This window comes from Acanthochromis polyacanthus, chromosome 2 (assembly GCF_021347895.1).
Source record: "Acanthochromis polyacanthus isolate Apoly-LR-REF ecotype Palm Island chromosome 2, KAUST_Apoly_ChrSc, whole genome shotgun sequence".
Taxonomy (NCBI): Eukaryota; Metazoa; Chordata; class Actinopteri; family Pomacentridae; genus Acanthochromis; species Acanthochromis polyacanthus.
The window spans coordinates 16,657,409-16,683,040 of NC_067114.1; the positions used below are offsets into that span (position 1 = coordinate 16,657,409).

The 25,632-nt window shown below is 39.0% G+C and overlaps 1 protein-coding gene across 1 annotated transcript; it reads left to right on the forward strand.

Annotated features, from left to right (window-relative positions):
* The first annotated feature begins 51 nt into the window (after positions 1-51).
* cnsta (consortin, connexin sorting protein a) lies at positions 52-24,205 on the forward strand. Its single transcript, XM_022193580.2, has 13 exons — positions 52-203; positions 6,153-6,241; positions 6,562-6,948; positions 8,661-9,331; positions 11,542-11,572; positions 13,398-13,484; positions 13,939-14,020; positions 14,860-14,881; positions 16,796-16,862; positions 17,707-18,248; positions 18,657-18,869; positions 20,744-20,897; positions 21,119-24,205. The coding sequence occupies exons 2-13, from the start codon at positions 6,229-6,231 to the stop codon at positions 21,325-21,327; spliced, it is 2,478 nt and encodes an 825-aa protein (XP_022049272.2). The 5' UTR covers positions 52-203; positions 6,153-6,228; the 3' UTR covers positions 21,328-24,205.
* The last annotated feature ends 1,427 nt before the right edge of the window (positions 24,206-25,632 follow it).

Here is a 25,632-nt window from a genome sequence, read left to right on the forward strand (position 1 = left end):
GAGTGGCTAAGAAATACATTTTTAAAAACCTTACGTACCGACATTGGGGAGACAGAAGATGGCGACAGTGCACCTCTTCCACCATTAACTCCTCCAGCAGTAGCAACGACCCCTGGCTGCTGGTAGCTTTCAGTCCTTACAACAACATCCACAGCAAGGTGTCTGATGCTCCAGTTTTTACTATTCAACCTTCGTTTTTAGCCGTAAGTACTGTTTAACTCATTTTTGTGTCGCAGCAGGAGACAAAGGACAGGTGATATGAAAGCTGGAGCACACATGTAATGCAAATATAGGTGTGTATTTCTAAGGTTGTCGCGGCGCCGTGGACAGATGTGGACACCGTAGAGTGTTAGCTTACATTAGCTAAATGGCACCGTAGACGAAACTAATTTGTCACCTTGTTGTAAAGTATCGGTATTCAGCGGGTTTAACATGGACCATTTAGCTGTTAGCTTCTCTCGAGCGTTTGGTGGCAATGTGGTGAAACGTTTACAAACCCGTCAAAAAGCGTAACGTTGAATCAACAACGTGTTTGAAACGCAACGATTGTCACCTAGCTAGTTTACAGTTAGCTGGCAGGTTATCAAACCTAGCTAACGATATTAACTAGCAGTTATTAGGCAGGTAACCTTTACGAAAGCAATGTCAGTATGGGGAAGTGACAACCACTGTGTGATGTCAATGCATGTGTGCTTTCAGACAATGTCTGTCCCTCGTCTGTGTTTTGACCTATTAGCTAAATATATGCGGTCAGAACGTTAAATTAAAGTAGAACGTTAAATTAAAGTTTTCTTTAGGCACTGGGTTTGGGGAGTTACTAGCAACCCACTGTGTAGATTAGCTTAAGGGACTTGCTAGCCCAAACAACAATGCCCCACCTCTTTGATTGATGGGTGCACTTACGGTAAACATGTTACATCTAATTTTTGAATTTCTTCGATTTTATTAATTTATTTATACTATGTGTACATGTAAACATAACCTGACAACCTTCCTGTCCCACACTAAGTCCGCATGTCTCAGTTCATTGACGTTGTTTTGAGCTATGTGTCTGTCTGTAGCTCTGCTCTGTCTCACGTCTTTGCAGTGGCCTCTCACAGTACAGGGTCTGTTTTCTTTTTCCACCTTTGTGTTTGTCTGCTTTGGCTGAATTCCCTTCATCGTTTGTCCCTTCTTCTGTCTTGTATTATTCATGGTCCCCTGTGGTGCAGGGCACAGACAGAATGAGGAGAGGATGGATGGTTGTATGGACAGATGGCTCAGTGGGAGAGGGACATTAAGGGATACTGTAGATTAAAAAACATGTGCAAAGCAAAGGAAACGCCTTTAACAGGCGTTGAAACACCTGTGTCATCTGTCATTTAGAGGTTTTTATTGCGTAAGCTGTAATGCCACAGTTGTTTGTTATGGTCTGGGACTGTTCTGGATCTTCCAGAGAGACGTGCAGAGCTTGAAGTAGTTACTAGCTGGTAAGAAACAGTCTCTTTTTCCATTTAAATCTTAATGTGATATTTAGCATTTCTTCTTATTATTAATATTACTAAAGGAAAATGAAAGCAGACTTGGCTTCACATCCAGAAGGCATTGCCTCTTGACAGTATATATAGCACTTATGCATCATACAGACAAGGTGGTTGCAGCTCCCCATAGGTTGTCATCTGTCTTTGGAGAGAGCAAACCTCATTGCTGTTTTGTTTATAGACTTGTCTGTCAGTGCGTTTCTCTGGACACTTAGGTGTTAACATATATGCACAATTGCCTGTAAGGAATTTATTAGGAATATGGTATGGACACACAAAGACACAGTGGCGCTTGTGATATGTTTGTCATGGTTTTCTTTCTCATCTTTAAATGCCTGGCCTGTCAGAGCAACGCAGGGTTACAGGGAGAGCAATTAGCTTAGTGCTGCAGGAAACCAGGACAGCCTTATTCCTCCGAGATAGCCTTTTATTAGCCTGGATTTGTGTGTTTGTGTAGGGTTTGGATTTCATCATCATAGAAAATCAGAATTTCACTGAAAGAAATAAAAGATGTCTTGTGTGATAAGTGACTTTTTGTGTTGGATATGGTCATGCATAATACAGCAAATACCCTGGGGCAAAGGTAGTGCAATGCTTTATTGGAAACCATATTTGTTTAATAAGCTAATAATTGAATTGATTAGGTAACGATAAAGTGTCTGCTCTATGAAAATTCCCTCAGGTCCCAGTTTGATTCTCAGCTGTCTGAACTTTTGCTTCAAGTGATCATCCTGCTGTCTTTTCCCACATTTATTTTCATCTCTTCTGCACCCATCGGACAAAGGCAAAGTGTCTGTTTACATTGGTTAGCCTAGGTTTAGCCTGGAGTGGTACTTGCAAGTGGAACAAATGCCAAACAGAGAGGTCAGGGCATTAGTGGGTCTTTGCAAGCTCTGGTAGCTTTCTCATTTGTAGTTAGCAGTTATTTGCATTCTTAGCATGACAAACAAGCTAAATGGGAACATAACGGGCATTTTTGCATTTGTCTTAGTGCTGTTGAGTCAACAGTGAACACAAGTAAGGCAGTAAAAAGTCTGCTCTTGCACAGTGCTGATTTAAACTGTCCACTGATTTACCAAGTTGTTTGCTAGTACACTCTTGTCCAGAGCAGCCTTGCAATAAGTATTTTGTTTGGGAAGCTCATAATATTCTGTCAGTAAAGTGTTTTTGAGGCATTTTGTAGTGGTATTTCTGATGCAGGGCTTAAAGTTTTCCGGCGCCGCGCCGGATTTCCGGCGCATGAAAGTGTACCATTTAAAAAAATGCATCCATCTCCGTCCCGAAGGCTCCAAGCATGTGCGTCATTGTGCATTCAGTTGCTCCGTTTTAATCAATCAAACTCCAAATCCTACATTAAAAAATATATACCTTCTGTCTAGGCATGCGACTTTGTGATAGAACTTTTATCCAATTACAGTTTTCTAACTGCGAGTGCGCATCGACTGCTGGGCGCACGATATGCTGCGCCCTCTTGGTTCGGCATCGTCAGTGCTGCTGAGCTGCTGATAAGAAATAACAGTATCCCACAAACAAAATCCAAACTTGCAATATTTGTTGGTGTTTTTTGTAATTATATTTAAAGCTAATTACTGGAAACACATTGATATATATATTGCAAATTATTTTATTTCTGCTTGGACTGTATACCCATTCCACATGTGTCCCAGCCCTGTGGCTGCCTGGTCTCTCCAGAGCGCACGGAGCTCCAATCTGTGAGTGGTGCGGTGAAGAATCGAGCAGCTGATCACTGGTCAATAGCGTTGGAGCTTGTGTTTAGCCCAAAGACGCAGATACTAAAGTTTGCTCAGACTTTGTGTGACAGAGGAGAGAGGATGTGTCTCTGCTGATTAATAAAGAGAGCAGCCGCTGCCGCGATCCCTGAGCCGCGGTGTGTTGACTCGCCCCATTGGCCTAAGTGCGTCAGTGGCGATGCGCGTGCACGCCCCACAGTCCCCATGGTTTCGCCACAAAATAAAAACAAACGGGCTTAGGTACTGAATTTAAAAAAGTAACAAAAACAGAAGTTGTTGATTTTGTTTGATTTCTTAATCTTTAAAAATTTTCTATGTTTTACTACGACAAAAGGAAAAAAAGAAACAGCTATTTAGTTTGCTGGATTTTATTTTGAAAGGAAAAAAATCAAAGATCAAGCCATATGGATTTGTCCCATTATTCTACTCAGAACATCTGTTTAGTTAAATATGCACAAACTGAATGTAGCTTAGGTGATATTAACCTTTTTTATTTGAGGACATATAGGATGTTTGTAATAATGAGTTAAATAGCTCTCAGCAGATTTTGTGACCTTATGCATCCGAATGATGTCTAGCCACAAACAAAAAATCTCCAATCTTAAGCAAATATTGTTAGTAAGAAAAGAACGAACGTATGGGTTGTGTGAAATGAATAATGGATAGTTACATAAGAATGTTCTTAGCCTGCTTTTCACCGCTCTTTCTTCCCAAAATATAGATAAAAATAGAAACAACATTTAAATTGAAAGCCAACTGAACAAATTATACAGTGAATACATTTTTTTCCCTTACCAAAAACAAACAAAATGTGTCAGTTCAAATTGAAAATCAAATGATTGAAACTAATCACACAGATTATTGAGGTGTATCAAATGAGCAGTTACTAACATGCTATGTGTGGTTATGTGCTACAGAGGGCTTCTTAATCAGAGCTTTGTGAGAAATGGGCTGACTCCAGAGGAAAAGGCCAGAGTAGAAGTTCTTCAGCATGAGCAGTCCATTGCCACCAGGACCCAGATAAACCAGATCAGGAAGGCCCGGATTTCTTTGCTAATTACAGAGTTTGAGAGAGTCAGCATCATGATCAACTTATTCAGAGGAATTTTATATTGTGAGGCAATCACTAAAATTGCATTTAAGAATTAATACAAGTACTTTTATTACCTGTTTAAATACAAAGTTGGTATAGCAAGTGACATGACAGTTTATTCTCTTGTAGTGTTCCAGAGAATATTAAACAAGTTAATTCTGTTGTCTGTGTTTTGCAGTTTAATTCAACAAACAACATTTTGAACATGTTAAAAAGAAAATGTTCAGAAAATTCACAAACAAAGCAAAAAAGAAAAAAGAAATGACTTTGTCAAACAGTATTCTCCAAGCACTTAATATTCTCTTGAGACTGACACTTGAGATAATGTTGTAAGTAAAAATTGTGCCTTATGAAGGAAAGCAGCATAGTTTTGTAGCAGTTTTGTTGTGGTTGGTGTTGGTTTGAGTTCTTACTGAAGAGATAAAAATTATTAAAAGTTATTAATCATACATGTACTTGATTTTCATGATTTTTTTCCCCTTTATACTAAAATAAATCTTTGCAATTATAGTGATGTGGTATTGAAACATCAACACAAAAAAAATCAGACTTGGGGCACTTTCTAAAATGCGTTAAGTTTTGGCCAAGTAAGGTTTTACATTTGAGCAACAATAAAATAGTGGGATCATAATGGGCATTATTTCCACCAGATGACCTCATATTTGCTCTGAATTAATAGAATCTCATATATATTGTGTTTTAGTGAGTTTTAAAACACATTTAAATACGTTTATTGACACTATAAATTGGATCTTAGAAGTTCAGGCTCAGGATTTTTTCTCACTTTAAGCCGTGCTGATGTGAGTTTTGTTTTATTCGATTTTCTAATATTTTTTCCCTTATAGATGTAAATGGGATGGAAAACATGTAATTTGCTGCATCACTGTCTGTAAAATGTGAACGTTTTCTACTCTGGGGTCACATTGTAAATTGTCACTACAACTTCATCTGACACGTCATAAATCTTTTCACAGTACAACTGCATCACCAGAGCCAACTTTTAAATATCTTCGTGTCACACTCTCCTATTTTCTCGCTTGGGCTCAGTGTCTCATTTGCGATTGTAGTTTTGCAGAAGCAGTCTTTTTTGTTTAAAAAACAAAGTCAGCAAATTTTGACATTTTAAACTTTAAAGTTTCCTTTTTAAATTGTCATTGAAGCTTCATTCTTCTGGTTATATTGATGTTGACTTGTATAATTACAGAATATAGATAAGTTACAGGCTCTGTTTTGCTGTAGACAGTAAATTACACATGTATTAACATATTTAGTCACCTTAATCCCAACTGTACAGAGTTGTTTTACAGGTTTGGGACTTACACACAGCTTACAGTTACTTCTTTTGTAGTTTTTCTGAAGTACATGTTGTCAGGTTTGGATCACAGCAGTTTGTAAAACGAAGGTTACGCATGTAACCACAGTTTTATGAACCCTGGATGACTGCCAGAGGAGAACTGCCTCTGGCAGTCAGGAAGGGTGACCCCTAAAACTGTTACAAAATCCTCCTAGTGTCTTATAATCAGCATGTAAATGAATGCATTCGTGTGTACTGTAGTATTTCTTTGCAGCACAAGGTGGTGGGAGGTGTGTTGCATCCTCTGCAGTTTAAAAAAAAAAAAAATCTCTTTCAGCCCAAGGGTTTGTTTGACAACTTGGGAATGGAGCTGAACTTGTTTTGTGTTCCTCCCTTTCTCACTCTCACTGTTGAGTTTTACGATGCCAACATTTCTCATACTTTCTGTCATTTATATCTGCCTGTTTTCTGTCTCATTCTCCTTTTCTCTGCAGACTTGACGAAGGGCTTGTCTAACAGGTGGCACTGACCCTCAAGCTGAAAGGTCGACCGTTGTTAAGGTGGAGCCCAATGGATCATGGCGGTAAATGTTTAAATCTCCTTTGTGTATAGCACAAACTATAGACAACTATAGAACAAGTACAGAAACTGTGAAACCACAATAAATAAACAACTTTGATTTGATTTGCAGTGAAAATGCAAGTAATTGATAATGAGGAAGGTTGTTTTTTATTCTGTGGTTGCTGTTGTCTCAAGTTGCTGCTGACAGTCAGACCTGTAGTATGGAGTTAAGGTCACTGAGGGACACTCATACTGTACAGTGTTTCATTGTTCCATGGATTTCTTACTTTACTGATATAGTTGTGATTTCAGCTGATTATTTGTTTTGTCTTTCATCTTCAGGTCAGTTTGAGAGGGAGGGCAGTGTAATGTCACAGGTTCGTGGAGGTGGGGTTGACCTCTGTGATAACCTTCCCAGTCCCGAAGCTCTCACTGCCCAAACTCGAAACCTCAACGAGACAAACACATTCACACAGACTCAAAGTCTCCCTCCTTCACAAAATGAGGAAGGAGGAAGGTGTGAATTCGTTCAAAAAAGCTCTCTCAACAACAATGGGAAGGAAGAGGAAGAGGAGGAACAGGGAAAGGAGGGATATGCAGGAAGAAGCAGAGTGGAGGATGAGGAAGAAGACACTGACGAAGTGATGGAGGAAGAATCAGAGTCAGGTTGTCTAGTTCGCTGCCAGTCTCCAGACACTCCCATGACTGATTCTTCATTTTCAGAAACTGGTAGGGAACACAAGGATTTTTGTGATACTCTATCACAACTAGTACAAAATCTGTGCTGCACATAATACTTTCTTTCGCCATGTGGGGCAGTAGAACACCACAACAAAATACACACAGTGTCCCTACTACACAGGCAGCTGAGCATATTGAGCTGATATGGTGGATGTTTAGTCAAAGTTTCTTATTCACACACCCAGCAGACACAGAGCAGCATTAGCATTCATTTGGAGTCATATATTTGTCCACATGGGAATGTAAGTTTTCAGATGAGTAAACCAAAACAGTGAGCTGTTGATGAGTGGAGCTTAAAATATTGCAGGAGGGTGAAATATACACACTTAAACTGCACCAACAGTGCATCCTTTGCTTTGTTTACATGCTCCTAATTGGGAACCACTGTAAAAAATGACCATTTGTTGATACTAATTAGAAAAACACTTTTTTTGTCTTTTTATACACACAATGGGTAAATGTGAAATTCAAGTATACAGTCTGAGATATACAAATTAAATGAATGATGTTTACACAATTTGCAACACATTTTGAGGCAAAAAATAGTTAACAAAGTGGTGCATCCATTTAATCTCATTCTATCTTTTTCTGATTTGCCTAGGTAGTCTATAAATGTCAGCTTTTGCAGTTTAACTGCCTCAAAACTATATGTATCCTCGTTTACAATTATTGACTCAGCTGATGTGGGAACTATGTCTTGAGATAGACTCTTGATTAGTTTTCACTGCATTACTGTTTTAGTTAAGGAAACATCAATTCTGAACACTGTCTCACTGCTGGAATGCCATCAGTGTATTTTAAGTGGTCAGCATATTGGATTGGGGTCAGAGTGACGGGGGCAATGATGTCATTCTGATCATATGACTAAAAGAAGGAATTGAGAGAGGGAAACAGGACAATCAAATGGAGGGCAGCTGTATGTAGAGTGAAAAGGAAGTTGAGTAGAGGAAGACATTGAGAGAAAGACTGGATAGCCACAAAAAAAGTACAATGTAAGTCAAATATCTGGAGACATAAAAAATGTGAGAATGTCTAAAGGGTCTAGCACTGCCCAGACTTGGTAATGTGTCACCCTGTAGGTGCTAAAACAAAATAAAACCAGTTTAGAGCTCACAAGTTCATTTCTACATTTCCAGACACAGATGTACTCATGCAAACAGCTGCTGTCTTGGTAAGCATTGTAACCGTAAAACTGTAAAAACAATGACAAATACCATCCCTATATTTGCATTAGTATGTTTAGTAGGTCTGTGCCTTAAGGCCTGGTGGCAGTTAGCATTGACCTGAACATAACTGGCAAATCTTTTTATTTCATGCACTCAAGCTAATCTGGGAGAACTAATACTTTGCAGCCAAGTTTGTCTGTCTGTGTCTCCTTACAGTCACATTGTCAGGACTTGCCAGTCCCAGTAATGAAAGTCATAAAATCGTATGGTAAAGATTAGAGTAAAGTTAGGATTAAGTAAGGGTTAGCATCCTGAAAATTGTGGTTATGGTTTGGGTTAAATCTCCAGGAAATGAATGTCCTCTGAAGTAACGGAAATGTGACTGTGGGGTGTGTGATTATGTGCTCACAATGAATTTGCTTCTTAAGATTCGATTTAATTATACATTGACACGTTTGAGGTGCCATAATCATTGTGTGTGTTTTTTCCTTCATCTCTCTTTCTGTTTGCTAATGTCTTTCTTTCCCACCATAGGCAGTCTGTTAGAGACTCCATATCCTTTCAGCCCTGGGACGAGTCCAGAGCCCACATCCCCTGTCATTCCAGTGCTCAGTCCAGAGACTGTGTATCCCATCAGTTCAGTGAAACTGAGCCAGAGTGATGCTGAAGTGGACGTTCGTATCTCCAGCACTGGATCAGGTGCCTCCACCACAGAGTCTGTTACCTACACACATGAACCTTCCTTCACCACGGGGCCTATAGATTCTACTTCACAAACTTTGACCTCAGGCACATGGCCTACCAGCCCAGCTGGGCCTACATCTATCACAGAAGATACTGACAGGATAGCAAAAAAAACAAACTCCGCTACAGAACAACTTACCTCATTCTCAGAGCCCGTCTTCAGCAGTGGGCCCAGATGTACCAGCGGCTCTGCCAGTTCATATGCAGAGACATTTGCATTAACTGCAACAACAGAGACCCCTACGTTCACCACAGGGCCTACAACTACTGGGACAGAATCTTCTTCCACCACAGGACCTGTATCTCCAAATTTGGAACACATTACCTCCCTTCCAGTGACCACTTGTTTCTCAGTCTCCACCTGTGCCGCAGGGCCTATTCCAAGTCAAGCTCTCCTAGAGTCTCTGGAGCAGTTGGCACAAAAAGGAGATGACGCCCGCCTTCCACATTACCTTCACCAGGTAACCCGCCTGTCATATATCTGCCATTTGCCAAATGCTGCAATTTGTGTCTCACCATCGTTTCTTTCTGTTATTTTTTTAGACAGACACTGTTCTCTTAACTGCTTTCTGGAAAGATTTTCTTGCTGCGTTTCTGTCGTTCTAGTTTCTTTCGCTCTTGCTCTCACACTACTTATTAAATCACGGTTATCCACACAGACTCATAATCAGAATGGCACTTTGTACCCTAAGGCATGGGTGTCTTCAGTGTCTCTGCACACAAACACAAACAGGCATGCACACAAGTACGCACAAAGGTTCATGCACTCTACATAGAAACATACACTCTCAGTGTTTCTGTGCTCGTTTCTCTCTCACACACAAACCTGCATGAAAAAACATGTATGTTTTGGGGCGTGTGAATGTTTCTGTCAGTTTGATTTATAAATCCTTTAACCAAGCACACCTGACTGATGCTTACTTCAGGCAAACAGGTGTGTATGTGAGTGAAGAAGAGAAAGAGGAAAACTGTGAGCATCAGGGTCAATTTCTAACACATCACATTTTACATTGTACTCAAATACTGTAGCTAATGACAACACAGTTACGGTGTGTTGTGGTTACTGCAAGTCAAAATCTTTTTTTCTTCCGTTGTTTGGCAGTGTTCGGAAAAAAGGCTTTTGCTTTCTGTGTTGATGGTTGATGTGGACAGTTATCTAACCACTGCTATTAACTGATTGATAGATAATGGGAGATTTTTCGATTGTTTCCAAACAATGAGCTTCAGACAAAAATCTAGTTTTTGTTTGCTGATACATTCATGTTTCTGTTTACAGCAGGTTGTGACAAACCAAAGTTGTTCTGTAGGTTAGGACCACAGCTAAGATTTGTTTTCATTACCATTATTTTCTTGATTTATGGATTAGTTGTTTGGTGCATAAAATGGTTAAAATAGATGTTTTCCAAGGTCCAAGATTACATCCTCAAATGTTGTGTTCTGTCCCAAAACTAAACATGTTCAGTTTATTGTCATGCAGGAGGAGAAAGACATTTAAATTCAAGGAGCTGTAATCAGTGAAGTTTTTGTTCTAAAAAATATGTTCAACTGCATTTTTGATTATCCAAATAGTTAATGATTAATTTAATAGTTGATGTTCAGTAGGTCATTTCAGCTCTAATGTAAATTGCCAAAGTAAAACAGAGGAAGAGGAAAAGTATTTTTATTGAAAAAAGTGAATTGAAGCTCACAATTATTGTGTCCTTTTGGTCCCCCATTAAAGGCTGACCTCACCTAGAGGTCAGGATTACTAATAATAATACTGAAGTAAAGAAAGTGGAATTGATTGTAAGAGCTTCTATTTTTAGGAAAAAAAAGCAATTTGAGAGTGGAGAGGGAAAATTTAGTATTTTCTGGGTCACAAAGTAGCGAACCACACTGAAAATCACAAAGCAGAGAAAACCACATTTTTGTATTTGAATATGTCTTCGGTATTTCACAGCTGATGTTTGTATTATAATCTGGGAAAAACAAAAGGAAATCGGACTGTTTTTTGTGTATGTGATAGTATATCTAATGATTGTTTTTAGTTATTTTCTCACTATAAACTCTTTCCAACTTGGTCTCTAATCCATGTCTGTACAGTTACCTAGAAAGGCCATGGAGTTGTCGCCACCCCTCACTTCATTAGAAATGCGAGAACCTTTTGTGCCCTCCTTTCCTCCTCCTCCTCCTTCTCTCTCTCTCTCTCTCTCTCACACACACTTCTCTTGTTCTGTGATCAGCAGAACAACATGAAAGCGACACTTGCTGAAAAGAGGTAGAGTGCCCTCCATGGTCTCTCATTTTTCCTTCTATTAACTCACTCACTCTCATTTTCACTCTGTCTTTCCTAAATGCAATTGACTTTACAGCTTACCTGCTGCATTGTGTCTCTAAGATCAGACTGTGTTTTTTCCATGCCATGGTAAATGATTACACAAGTTAGTGCAGCAGTACAGTTACTCAGTCGTCTCGCGATGTTCAATACTGGTGAACTTTTCACTTCTTTTCTTGTTTTTTACTTTTTCAACGGGTCTCGTGTCATGTTGATGAAGCACTCTACATTAGGATTAGTTTCAGTTTGGCTTTAAACCTCTATTGAGCCTGTTTCCTTGATGGCTTTGGTGACCATTGATGAGATAAAAGCGCAAATGCACTGTATTAAAATTTGTGATTCTCTCTCTTTCTGCAGATCGCTGAGGCCTTTGTCCTTCATGAAGACTGTATCCTTGAGACCCTTTTAGTGTGTTTGCAGACCTGCCAACCTGTACGCATTTTGCGTAGCAGGGCAATTTGACATCAAAATACGCTGGTACGCTCCACCTCATTAAACTACTCAAAAAGCTGCAGACATCTGTGAGTGCTGTTAGAAATGTTGACGTGCAATACTCATGCCTGACAACACGATGCAGCAGTGTGGTGGTGCAATTTCAACCAATCATCATAGAGTAGCGGAGAATAACGAGTCTGCCGAACCCTTGTTGGCCCGCTCTCTCCTGTCCTCTGCCTCCCTCCGCCTCTCTCCACGTTCCCCGTGCCCCCACCCGCAGCAGCTGGCGGTTAAAACGGTAAAAGTGTGTGCGTGTGTGTGTGCGTGCATGTGTGTGTGCGTGAGTGAGTGTATGCGTGAGTGTACGTGTGTGTCTTTTGGCAAATACGTACTGTTAATAACGCTACTTTCACGTTGAAAATACGATGTCATATCGGGGAAATAAGCACTGAGAGTTTTTTTCCTATCGACATGAGCGCGAGCTGCGTGCGTGCGTGTGTGACATTAAGTGGTACTCAAAATATTTCGCCAAGGTTGGCAGGTCTGTGTTTGTGTCTGTCTCTGGTGGGGGACGGCTTTTATTTTAATTGTATGAATTGTGTCATATACATATCTCCTGTCTGCTGCTCGCCTGCATGTTTCTTTTCTTTGGCTATCCACTGCTTATCTATATTTTTTATGGTGCAGTACATGACAGTTACAGTGGATGCTTTAATGCCTCATGAGAGGTAGAACAGACAGAGGAGAATTGGTGAAAATAGAAGAGAAAATACTTAACAGTAAGAGAAAAATAAGCAAAGAATAGATAATCTGAACACGTAGAAGGGTAAGTACAGAGTGGGAAACAGAGAGAAGAATGCTGTAGTAGTATCTGCACTGACTTTTACAGAATGCCCAGAGGCTCACAAGGTAGAGAGACAGACAGGAAGACAGACAGGAAGACTGGCACTCAGATTAAAACTCCAATCTGCTTTGATGACATGACAGGAAGGAACCCTCCAGTGTGTTGCCAAAATAATAAACTTGTCAGACCGAAATAAGATTATGGCATTTAAAGATAATTTATGAGTAGATTCTAAAATAATACTAATCAAAAGTCAAATTGATGAGGTAATTTATTTGATTGATTCAAAGTATTGTGGAGACCATTGATCTCTGTTTTTAAATAGAAATGTGGATTGTGTTTGTAACATGCATAGACATTGTTAATGTTTTACAGACACTCACAGTCAGAAAAACTCCAATACAAATGCACTCAAAAACTTATGCTCAATGAAGATAAAGCATGAAACAGAGTAGGAGGAAGAGACGAGGGTGCGTGAAAGAGAGGCAGAAAGACAGGAGAGTAAGCTTGAGATTTAATCAGAGGATAGAGGCAGTGGGAGGGAAGAATTGAAAGAGTCAAAGAGGAGGGAAAGCTAGCTTAGCTACGTCATGCATGTATAGAGGGTTAGTTTGAGAGAGAGAGAGAGAAAGCATTGAGCCATTTCAAAGAAGGATTGTGTTTTGGCTGCTCATATCCATAAACATGAGACTGCATCCTGGAGCGCTATCCCCCCTCTATCTCTTCTGGCCTTTACTCTCCTCCACTCACTCTGTCTCTCTTTCATTTTTTTCAGTCTCGCTCTTTTTCTTCCCTCTACCTCTGTCAGCTTTAATGGTTTGTGAGCAGAAAACCAAGAGAATTTTAGAGTTGATACTGTTTATACATTTCTAAAGCAAACAGTGCATTGTTTGTGTGTATTCATTTATGCATTTCTTAACCCGTTGGTGTTCAGACCAGAGAGCATTATGGTGTGTCCAATTAGAGAGAGACTATCACCAGAGAGTACTGGACAACCTGAATGCACTTCAAGAGCAGTGGGGTAAAACACATTTTCTTTGACAGTGTAACTAAATGCTTTAATATTTGTTATACACAGATGACAAACATTTATAGTATTTCTTTTTCTTTTTAAACTCTTACCCAGCAGGGAATAAACTGCAGCAATGCAGTATACATCATTATTTGGATGCACACGCAAAGGCTTAGAGACTGCTATTTTACTGATATTACCTTTAAGTGCCCACATACGCTACTGTCAAGCATAAAATGACTCCACAGTATGACTGCAGTCTCTCAGAGGAGACACAGTCTGTAGCCACACTGGTTGTCTACTGAAATGTAATAAAATATGTTTAATGTAGTTTTGGTGATCATATTATGCAAATGCCATCAATTGACATTTAGGATTATGGACTGCATTTGTATCTCTAACAGGCTTTCTCACAAGTAGAACCATGCTCCTCTAACTGTATCTCTTTCTCTTCCCATCATAGAGAGTCAGTGTAGAGGGTCGTCTTCTGACCTGGCAACCCAACATCTGGATGCTCTGAAACACATCTGCCAGACGCACAGTCGGTCAGTTTGCGTGTGTGTGTGTGACTCTTGTGCCTAAAAAACAGGAAAATGAGGGCTTTATAGAATTATTGACCAAAACCCAAGAAATCCCAAGATTAACTTGGACCCTTTGGGCACGCACTTTGCAAAAGTGGAAAGAAAAAATTTTTAAATCAAAATTTTAAAGACATACATTTTGTGTGTGTGCGTACATGTGCATGCTGTTCGGTAAAGGGGGAAATGTGTCGTGTTGTGGGGTATGCTCATTCAGGGACCACTAATTAGTCAAGTGAAGTCCATCTTGGCATTTTTTAATATTTAATAGGAATTCCTCAGTATCTTATCTGGCAGACACACAGCTTTTTGCATCATGTACACCTGGACATTCTGCAAACTCAGTCAGATGATATGCATGTACCTGTGTGTGTGTGTCTGACCGTGCGCTTGTATATCTGGGAGTGTGATGAGCACTGCAGTGATAGTTAAAGCATATGGCTCTTGGCTGCTTCTGCTGCTGCACTTTCAGACATTTGAGCCATCACACTCCTAGGGTTTCACTTTGCTACACACACACACACACACACACACACACACACACACACACACACACACACACACACACACACACACACACACACACACACACACACACACACACACACACACACACACGGAAAGAGAGAGACTCACTCACAGACTACTTGTAATAGCCAGGGAAATGTGTTCAGGCTAATATTAGATTGGGAGAGTAGAGAAGGGTCAAACATCTTTTGCGTCTTCATTTACTAAAACCAAGAAGCGGCCTTCGGCACTCTCACCTTCTCACTCTGTCTGTCTTTCTGTCTTTCTTCCGTTTGTAGACCAAGGATTAGAGATGCTGAGGTAAGACATTTGTCACTTTTGTCGTGTGCCTATGACAAAAAGAGAATGTGTATATATGTTAGATGACGGAGAAACACTGTTAAGGTTGTTAATCACTCATATCGTGCTTATACACGTGGACAAAATTGTTGGTACCCCTCAGTTAAAGAAGGAAAAACCCACAATTCTCACTGAAATCTCTTGAAACTCACAAAAGTAACAATAAATAAAAATTTATTGAAAATTAAATAATCAAAATCAGCCATCACTTTTGAATTGTTGATTAACATAATTATTTAAAAAAACAAACTAATGAAATAGGGCTGGACAAAAATGATGGTACCCATAACTTAATATTTTGTTGCACAACCTTTTGAGGCAATCACTGCAATTAAACGATTTCTGTATTTGTCAATGAGCGTTCTGCAGCTGTCAACAGGTATTTTGGCCCACTCCTCATGAGCAAACAGCTCCAGTTGTCTCAGGTTTGATGGGTGTCTTCTCCAAATGGCATGTTTCAGCTCCTTCCACATATGTTCAATGGGATTCAGATCTGGGCTCATAGAAGGCCACTTTAGAATAGTCCAACGCTTTTCTCTCAGCCATTCTTGGGTGTTTTTGGCTGTGTGTTTTGGATGGTTGTCCTGTTGGAAGACCCATGACCTGCGACTGAGACCAAGCTTTCTGACACTAGGCAGCACATTTCTCTCCAGAATGCCTTGATAGTCTTCAGATTTCATCGTACCTTGCACACTTTCAAGACACCCTGTGCCAGATGCAGCAAAGCAGCCCCAAAACATTACTGAGCCTCCTCCATGTTTCACCGTAGGGACAGTGTTCTTTTCTTCGTATGCTTGGTTTTTGAGTCTATGAACATAGAGTTGATGTGCCTTACCAAAAAGCTCCAGTTTGGTCTCATCTGTCCAAAGGACATTCTCCCAGAAGCTTTGTGGCTTGTCAACATGCATTTTTGCAAATTCCAGTCTGGCTTTTTTATGAGTTTTTTTCAGCAGTGGTGTCCTCCTTGGTCGTCTCCCATGAAGTCCACTTTGGCTCAAACAACGACGAATGGTGCGATCTGACACTGATGTACCTTGGCCTTGGAGTTCACCTTTAATTTCTTTGGAGGTTGCTCTGGGCTCTTTGGATACAATTCCAACGATCCGTCTCTTCAATTTGTCATCAATTTTCCTCTTGCGGCCACGTCCAGGGAGGTTGGCTACTGTCCCGTGGGTCTTGAACTTCTGAATAATATGAGCCACTGTTGTCACAGGAACTTCAAGCTGATTAGAGATGGTCTTATAGCCTTTACCTTTAAGATGTTTGTCTATCATTTTTTTTCGGATGTCCTGGGACAATTCTCTCCTTCGCTTTCTGTTGTCCATGTTCAGTGTGGTACACACCTTTTCACCGAACAGCAGGGTGACTACTTGTCTCCCTTTAAATAGGCAGACTGACTGATTATGAGTTTGGAAACACCTGTGATGTCAATTAAATGACACACCTGAGTTAATCATGTCACTCTGGTCAAATAGTTTTCAATCTTTTATAGAGGTACCATCATTTTTGTCCAGGCCTGTTTCATTAGTTTGTTTTTTTAAATAATTATGTTAATCAACAATTCAAAAGTAATGGCTGTTTTTGATTATTTAATTTTCAATAAATTTTTATTTATTGTTAGTTTTGTGAGTTTCAAGTGATTTCAGTGAGAATTGTGGGTTTTTCCTTCTTTAACTGAGGGGTACCAACAATTTTGTCCACGTGTGTATGTTACATGTCAAATATCAACTTTGGGTATTCATGATGTTCACTAAATTACCCTTCTTCAAGTTCTACAGTAACATTTAACTTGCACATTATTCAACCATATTGCACTCGTAAATGGGGTGGTGTAGCACTTCAGATATTTATTTGTGTGTTTATTTGTGTGTACAGTCTGAATCTCTGGACTTTTTGAGACCTAAATTTGAAGAAGGTGGTGCACAGCCCTCATGCATCTCAGGTAAGTATGAACTAGGTGGTCATTCTGTAATTTGTTTGTAGTATTTCGACTAAGGCACGCAGCACCACTGGTATGTTGCTGAAAGCTGTTTGACTCAGATTTTAATCTGTTGAGGTGAAATGTTTTTCTGATAAGACAGTAGGACAAAGTTTATTGCAGATTCATTGTAGTTGTATTCCATAGTTTGCTTGTATGTTTCAAAAGGTGCAGTCTTCTGTTTATCTGATCAGACCAGAGGTGGAAGGTGTGAAATACATCCCCTCAGTGGTTTTGGTATATCATACTGTTAAAGACAGCAATTGGTCAAAGTGACAGAGTAATTTTACTTGCAAAACTATGCTTATGCCCACACACTTAGCAATGTGATGGACGGCAGGATAAAGTCTTTATTATCAGATCATGAAAACCTGTTTAATTCACCAACTGCACACTGCTGGTACTCTCCAGTCCTAACATAGAGGCAGTGCAATCAGCAGTCTCACTTAAAGACAGACAAAAATGTGTTTTGTCAACAAAAACGCTCTGTAACTGCTTTGGTATGTTTCTGTATATTTACAAAGGCAGCATCAAAATTCACTTTAAAATGGTAACTTGACAAATTTACTGTCGTTTTTTGGGTTTTGCTTTAGTGGATTTCTGTGGTTTGCTCTTTGCATTTGGCACATTTAAGAAGTTTGTTATACAATGTAGAAAATAAGAGCACTTTCAAAATATATTTATATGCAGGACAGTGGTGTTTTTTTCTGGTTGGTACTTAGTATGTTAATAAACTACTGTACACACACAAGTTGCTGGCCGTGGAAAATCAGATTAATATATTCTTTTTCTGTGCTCCTTTGTCCAGCTCATCAGGTTGAAAGAGGGATGGAGCAAAGAGCTGAAGACTCCTCTTGTCCAGTCATACCCTCCATTAATTTACCTGATAGGCTCAGTTCCTCTGAGATCTCAGAAAAGGCCAGGGAAGACCCAGACAGTTTCCATGGATCCCAGCTGACTGACAAGCGAGGCAACGACAGAGAGGGAGGAGAGGCAGAAGGGGAGGTGGGATTCACCATTTCAGTCCTAGAAAATGGACTGCACCCCTCTACTGCTAGAGGAATGGATCAGTCCAACCCTGCAGAGCAGCAGGGAGAAGATTTAGGTCCTGCACAGGAAAAGGAGGCAAAAAAGGAAGAGGAGGAGACGGACGTAGAGGAGGCAGTAGAAGCTTTAGAGATGGAAGATGATGGTGAGGAAGAAGAGGAGGAGGAGAAGATGAAAGAAAGAGGCTCTCATTTTTCTCAGAAAGCTGTCCCAGTGGAGACTCTGGTCAGTGGGGCAGAGTTTGAGGCACAACCGCTGCACCAGGATGCTTTAGCTCCGGAGACGCTACATGAGGATAGCCAGGTATCATATATCATATTTTTGGACCGCATAAGTTGCTCTAAATTTAGCTTTGAAGATACTTTACCAGAAAATATACAACATAATCATGATCTTTCAACCTTATCTGTGAATTCTGAGTCTGATTTATTTTCTGAAATCACTTGACTTATTTCACCAGTATCAAGTATCTTTTTTTTTCTTCTGTTGATGACATATGCATTGCTTCGATAGCTTACGGTGTCTGGGTCTTTTTTTATCCAGGGAACAATTACAAACAACAACAGCAAAGTTATTTTGCATAAGATTTGAAGGCTTCAGTCAGAGCACTTTTACAGCAGTCCATTACAGAGCAGAGGGACAAAATAGATTACTGTTTCCATAGCTATATGGTGATAAGCAAGTTATGGCTGTATTCCATTATCGCTGCAGGAGAGCACTAAAACCTGCCTCCACCAGGAGACACACCTTCCTCAAGAGACTCATATGAAGCAGGAAGAACACGTGGAGGAGGAGGAGGAAGAGGAGGAAGAAGAACAGGAGGAAGAGGAGGAGGAGGAGGAGGAGTATGAAGTAAGCCAAGCTGACATCATTAGAGAAGCTCCTTCTTTGGACGACATGGCAAAACTCATCACTGTAGAGGAGGTATGTATTCTGTGATACCTTTCTCAGTATGGAGAACAACCTTGCCAGACTGCTTGTTTGTGATTAGTTGAATAATGTTGATTTCATTTGTTGGGTATTTATCTGTGTTTGTTCAGACATTTGTATGAACGCTGGTTTGCATTCAGACTAACATATACTCATAAAAAAGAAAAAAAATGACATACCTGTAAACTCTGAACATGTTTACTTTTAAAGCTTATAATTGACAGTTTGATCACTATTTTAAGTTCTCTGTCTGTATCTACCCATCTAGGTGCTCTATAATGGAGAGCAAGTTGCTGTGCTGAAGCAGCCCTAATGACATTAGCTAACCATTACTGTGATACCCACTATGGATTTTGTTTTGTGGATATAAAAGCCAATTTGACATTTAACTCTTCCATAATGAGACGATACAGGATGTAGAGCTAGCCTGGGAGTTGTGGCGTAGGCACAGTAACTGTGGTAGTTTGAATTCAGAGGTAATTTTGCTCTTTGTTTTGTATCTCAGCCATGACTACTGACAGTGCAGAACTTAAAAATGTCTTAACTCTAAGGGTGTTTTCTCAGGTTTGCTTTTATTTGTTTGAAGGCATTTTCCTGTTGGTCCAGCACTCGTTAATAGAAATAATTTACTTAAGAAATTCAAACTGAGAAGACTGTATCTGTAGTGCTTATATGTAAACATGAAAGTTAATAATTATCTATGAGAAGTCAGTCGATCATTTTTACATATGTGCTTCAGCTCAGCACAGTAAAGGGTGTGACTGTAAGTCCCACCCTTTTGAATGACTTCATTATCACTACATGCTGCAATGATAACCAAAAGTATTGCTGGATGTGTCCACTACCACTTGACCAAAGTTCAGTTACCATCGTAATCTGCATTTCAAGCACTTCTGTGTAGCGCCTGCAGTTGTTCAGGATATAATTTCCATGCCCCCTGACATAGAGTAGTGGTACCTGGTACTGCTTAACAGTTAATATGTTGGATGAAGCGTTGATAGAGTGGTACAAAGTTCAGTACATTGTGCTGCCACCTGGTGGACATGGATGATGAAGTGCAACTCTAAAATAATTTGTTCCAACAAAAGGCTGTCAGAATGGTGAAGATTAGCAGGTTGAATTGGATTTGATGTCCTGACCGCCTCTCTGTTTTATGCAAAACTGCTGCATGCTCCTGACTGCAAACACTTAGTACCAAAATTTATGAATTGCTTTACCAGTCCTGTCTCTTCAGTCTTCATTCGAGAAGCCAGCGATTTAGATTCAGAGGTCTCAGCAGAGTTCTGGGAAGAGGCAGTGTTGTGGGTTCGTTGCTTTTCTGTTACTCTACAGTACAGACTAATTCATTACAAAGTGATGCATAGGCTGTATTACTCAAAAACAACATTGAACTGCATCTTCCTGTTACTACTGTCTCAGTGTTTGAAGTGTTGCTCATCTTTTTTGGTTTTGCCTGACACTGCAACTTTTTCACTGCGATTTTCGAATAGCTCTCGGACTTTGAGCACAACCTGGGGACCTTCAGATGCTCTGCAGAGACTTTTAACTTCTGTCGGATGTAAAGATTGGTCTGCACCTAGGAATGGTGATAATTAAGAAACTTATTCATCTGACCTGAAAACCAACCACCAAACTTTCCACATTGTGTTGAGGAGCTGTTGTCTGTTGTTCAGAAGAAAAGACTGAGTCTACATAAATATAATGCCTAGAATTGATTTTATTTGTTTATTTTTGTATAAATTCCATTATTGTTATAATTAAAGTAGTATTTTAAAATTGATTTGATGGTATACACAAATAATGTTTATGCAGATACCTGAGTCTGTGCTGTCTAACATTTCTTTATTTTTACTGTTTTTCCCCCTCAGATGTCTCCTGCTTCTGGCCTGGTGTCCATATTAAAGAAACGAAGCGTTTGTGTGGACAGAGAGAGTGTGTCTGCCAGTTTAGAGCCTCAACCTGAGAAACTTACTGCCAAAAGACGCGTCCGTTTCAAAGTTCCTGATGACGGTTATGAGCATGGTATGTTTGTGTGGTTGTTACCTACATTTGGAGATCTGTTTCTGTTCGTAAACAGGAAATAAATAAATTGCTTCACTATAAGTGGAGTAATGTGTAAACCTGGAATAGACAAGCTACACTGCCTTTACAAATTCACTGCAACATTGTTCAAAACTTATTCATAAATTCTAGCAACTTCCTGAGCAAATACTAATTTGCGCCGTATCTCTTTTTCTCTGTAGATGTTGGCGGTGGGGACTCGTGCCTGCTTCTCTTCCTGCTTTGTCTGGTCACTGTAGTGATCAGTGTAGGTGGCACCGCCCTTTACTGCGCTTTAGGTGATGCCCAGTCTTCAGTCTGTCAGGACTTTTCCAGAAATGCAGACTTCTACATAGGGCAGATACAGCGTGGGATAGCTCAGATCCAACACTGGTTCACCCCTGGCTCATAGCAGAGAACAGTTTGTCTACAGTGTGGAGCCTCTCGTCTTTGTGTTCATCACTGTAGGCTCCTGCTACTTCCTGGGGCAATGTTTTCTAAAGGTAATGATGCCAGGAATGAAGGACAGTTGGCATTTGCAGGCCTGCTCTACTGCATTTTTAATGCTCTTGGAAAACAATTCCAGGGTTCACTCAAAGTCCTAGGTCTGATGTCTCTTTACAACACTAGTCTGTTAAGGGAAAGCAGTGCAGAGAGAGACGGACTGTAAAATGGAGCTGTGTCCATTTACTTTAACAGAAGAGGAAGAACTGACCTGCACTGCTCTTGAGCCAGACCTGATTTAATAAGTTATAAAATCTCAGCTAGGTTTAGAAATGCCTAATGTGACCAAAGTGTCACATTGAGCCAGTTAAGAGCTGCGATCTAAGTTTCACAGGTCAGTCAACCATGACTGGATACTAACTCAGTGACCCACACTGGCCTCCAAGAATACACTCCCTCTGTTAGATATAAGAACAAAGAAAGCAGCTGCAGCATGTGGAAATATAAGAAAATATACATATAATGTATAGTTTGTTAACTGGGGAGCACATAGATGCTCTGTCCATGCACTGCACAAATGGAAAGAGGCCCAGTGGGAATTTTACAAACTGCTGCAACCACTGGTGTTGCTTTTATTGTTAACTTTTTTAAATAACAAAAGAAATTTTAAAATGATCAAACCATTCTGTGGTCTTGGAATGAAATCATAATGTCTTAATCATGTCTTAAACTTTTTAATGAATGTTTGGAGTTTAATAGTAAACTTTAGGGCATCTGTATATCATCAGAAGACATTGAGAGGGTTATTTTGGTATTTATACTGTAGTAATTGAGCTGCCAATAGAAAACAGTCACATCAACTATGTTGTATGGGGGAAAATAACATGTATTTAACTGCGCATCACAACCAAAATCTTTACTTATGCATTGCATTTGAAATGAGCAGTTGCTGAAGAGCTCTTTATCAGCTTTACAGCAATATTCTTTGGGTGCTTTCCCCCCTGCACACATTTGACATGAGTGTCCTGTTGCTGCTCTCTTCTGTTTAACTACTAACAGTAGGTCTGCAGTCAGCTGACATGGCTGCAGCTAGAGGCGAAATGTCTAAACTATCCATTTATGGGTTTCAATGAGCTAAATCTAACTTTGTGTAGCATATGCAACATGTACAGGAGACAGTGCACCTCTGTATATATTGTCAAAAGAATGTTAATCATGTTGCACATAAGACTGGTACAGATTTTTTAAGATATTGCAATATTTCTACAGGCATTATTTTGTTGGTCCTTAACACAGGCTTGGCATCAGAAACAAAATATCCAGCAAATGTTTGCACAGACCACTTAAGCGGGTGTAGGTATGGGATATTTAATGAGAAATTTACAAATAATGTTGAAAACAATTACTCAGTGTACGCAATCAGTACTGGCCTTGATGTTGATGGGATCAGTGAAGCACTATCTGCCTGTGTGTCTGTGCTGTTTTTAGGGTTTCTGGGCATCATCCTCTGTCTGTGATTGTCAATGTTTTCTATCTGATTTCTCCTAAATAGTTAAAGCAGCTGAGAATGATTTTTGTTAGCTCCTGGTCTTCCTTGATAATCATCTAGATAACATTTGCCATTTTTTGTTAATTGTGTCCAATGTGTTTACACCAATTGAAATTTTAATCCTGGTTTGAAAGGGGAAGGACACTTTCTCTGAGGGGACTGATTTCCTTGTGCAAGGAAAAAAAACATCTGTCCTGAAAAAAGGCAAAAAAACGAGCCTTTATTCTTGCACCTGTGCTTTAACTGTTATTTATAGTCATTGTAAATCAAGTTTTAGTCTTAACTAAGCTCATTTTTACAGCTTAATCTCACTTCTTGCCTTGTGAGACATCTGTGCTTTTGTGTTATTTCGACATTTGCAACGTTTGGTGTCCCGTTAATTATTTTTCCTTTCATTTGCTGTTGTAGTGGATTCATGAAACGTGCCCTAGAAAATCCACATATCCCAAAAAAGTCAGAAGTGTAGAGAACAAATCTCTGTTAAGGAGGATAAATTCAGGTGTCCTACCCTACCTATGCATTGCTAACAGATAACACAGTATTATCTTTCTCACATGATGCGTCATTCACAGAAACCCTATCATTTGAGGTATGAGGATTTTCAGGGACATAAGGAATAGCAGATTCATTCTTGTGTTTATTTGCACATGTCGTCTGGCTGGTTCAGATGATGATCACTCAGAAAACCTCTTATTTAATCTTTTGGATGAATTTAATTATTTATGATACTAGGGATGTCAAGTGTTAAGTAGTTAAGAAAATCTATTTCTTCAATTGATTGTCATCTTATGTCAGATAGGTTTTTCATCTCGTGTCACCGTTGTTCTGAAGAAGGCTTAGACAGAGACATGTATTTCTCACTTTAAATCCCAACTCTTGTTACCACCATCACCCAGGCCATCGTTATGTGTTATGTTTCCATTCATTCACCCCTTTACCCCTTTTAGTTCCTGGAGATGATTTGAAACTTGTGAGTTCTCAGTATCATCGTCCTCAAACAAAAAATGTCAAAAGGTAGATTTTTCTTCCATTGCATCTCTAAGCAAATAATGTGTTGTTTCTTTTCCTAATTGTTTTTCAACAAAACGTTTGAAACACTGAATGGAAAGTCATGATCTCCGTGTGTGGATCATTCTGTGTACCACTTATCAGCCTGAAGAGGATGTTTTATGGGTCGTTTAATTTACTTTCTTCTAATGGAATGTAACAATGAGAGGTTTTTATTTTGTTTGTTTGTTGATGTTAAAAATCACCATTTCCCTGTGATGATGTCTCATGTTAAAGACCTTTTAAAAGAGTTGTTTGTGAGCCTCCATTCTGTCTCTGAGCGGTGTTTTTGCTCATACAGCTCATGCTAATGAGCCCGTATTTAGATATTTTAAAGCATGCATGCAAAATTTTCCAGATTCAATTTAAATATTGGTGCAGGATTAGTTAAAGTAATCTGTAAGCCACTGTGAATGTTTGTGTCAAACTTGTTGCAGTGCGTTTAGTGGGGATGGCATCATTTTGCAGTAAAGACACGTCTTGCCATCAGCAGACCAGTTGATGTGCAATATTCATGTTAAGGGTTTTGTTTTTAGTACAATCAACTGGTATATCGGTTGGCTAATGTAAACAAATGGTCATTTACCGATAATTACTGTGGAAATCTGTCTGATCACATTACCAGTTTAAGAAATTCAGTTTGCAAAAACCACTCAGGCAAGCATGAAATTGATAAGTTGTGGTCACTGGGACAAAGTCACTAAGCGTTTAAGTCTTGTATTTAAGTACCATTTAAAAGTTAATTTTCAATGAAATATTTAAATTTTATGTTCATTTATAGTTGTATTCCACTACTTTTATGAGGGAAATATTGCATTTTTACTTTACTACATCTAATTGGCAGCTTTAGCTGCTTTTAAGATGAAAATCTCACACAATTTCTTATTGAATATAGAGATTAAACCAGCAATTTTCAACGTTTTTGCCCTCTGATGTCTTACCAAAAGCAGTGTGTATTCAGATCAAAATTCAGATGTCTGTACATGAAGATCTACACCGTACTGTGATATTTCCTTCTCTAAACTTCACCTGCAGCAGACACAATACTAACATGCTGCTGACATGGTAGTAATAATTCAGCATCATGCTTAATAATTAAAGAACAAACTAATACTTTTATTTTTATACTTTAACCACATTTTAGTGCTAATATTAATGTACTTTTCTAATATCTTTTAAAAGTAAAATGTTTTTAGCTTTCCAAAACTTCACAGCATTTTAAAACCTCCATCTCTCTCTGTCTCGCTCTCTCTCTCTCTCTCTCTCTCTCTCTCTCTCTCTCTCTCTCTCTCTCTCTATATATATATATATATATATATATATATATATATATATATATATATAATGAAAGTCGATATATATATATAATGAAAGTTGATATATATATAATGAAAGTAGATATATATATATAATGAAAGTTGATATATATATAATGAAAGTCGATATATATATAATGAAACTTGATATATATATATAATGAAAGTTGATATATATATAATGAAAGCCGATATATATATATATATATATATATATATATATATATATATATATCAACTTTCATTATATATATATCAACTTTCATTATATATATATCGACTTTCATTATATATATATCAAGTTTCATTATATATATTTCAAGTTTCGTTATATATATATCGACTTTCATTATATATATAT

Bases quoted from the DNA above. Each gene is read 5' to 3' on its own strand.
- cnsta (XM_022193580.2), top strand. The intron at 18,249-18,656 runs GTATCATATATC...TTATCGCTGCAG, and splicing joins CGCTACATGAGGATAGCCAG to GAGAGCACTAAAACCTGCCT. The intron at 20,898-21,118 runs GTATGTTTGTGT...TTTTCTCTGTAG, and splicing joins TGATGACGGTTATGAGCATG to ATGTTGGCGGTGGGGACTCG.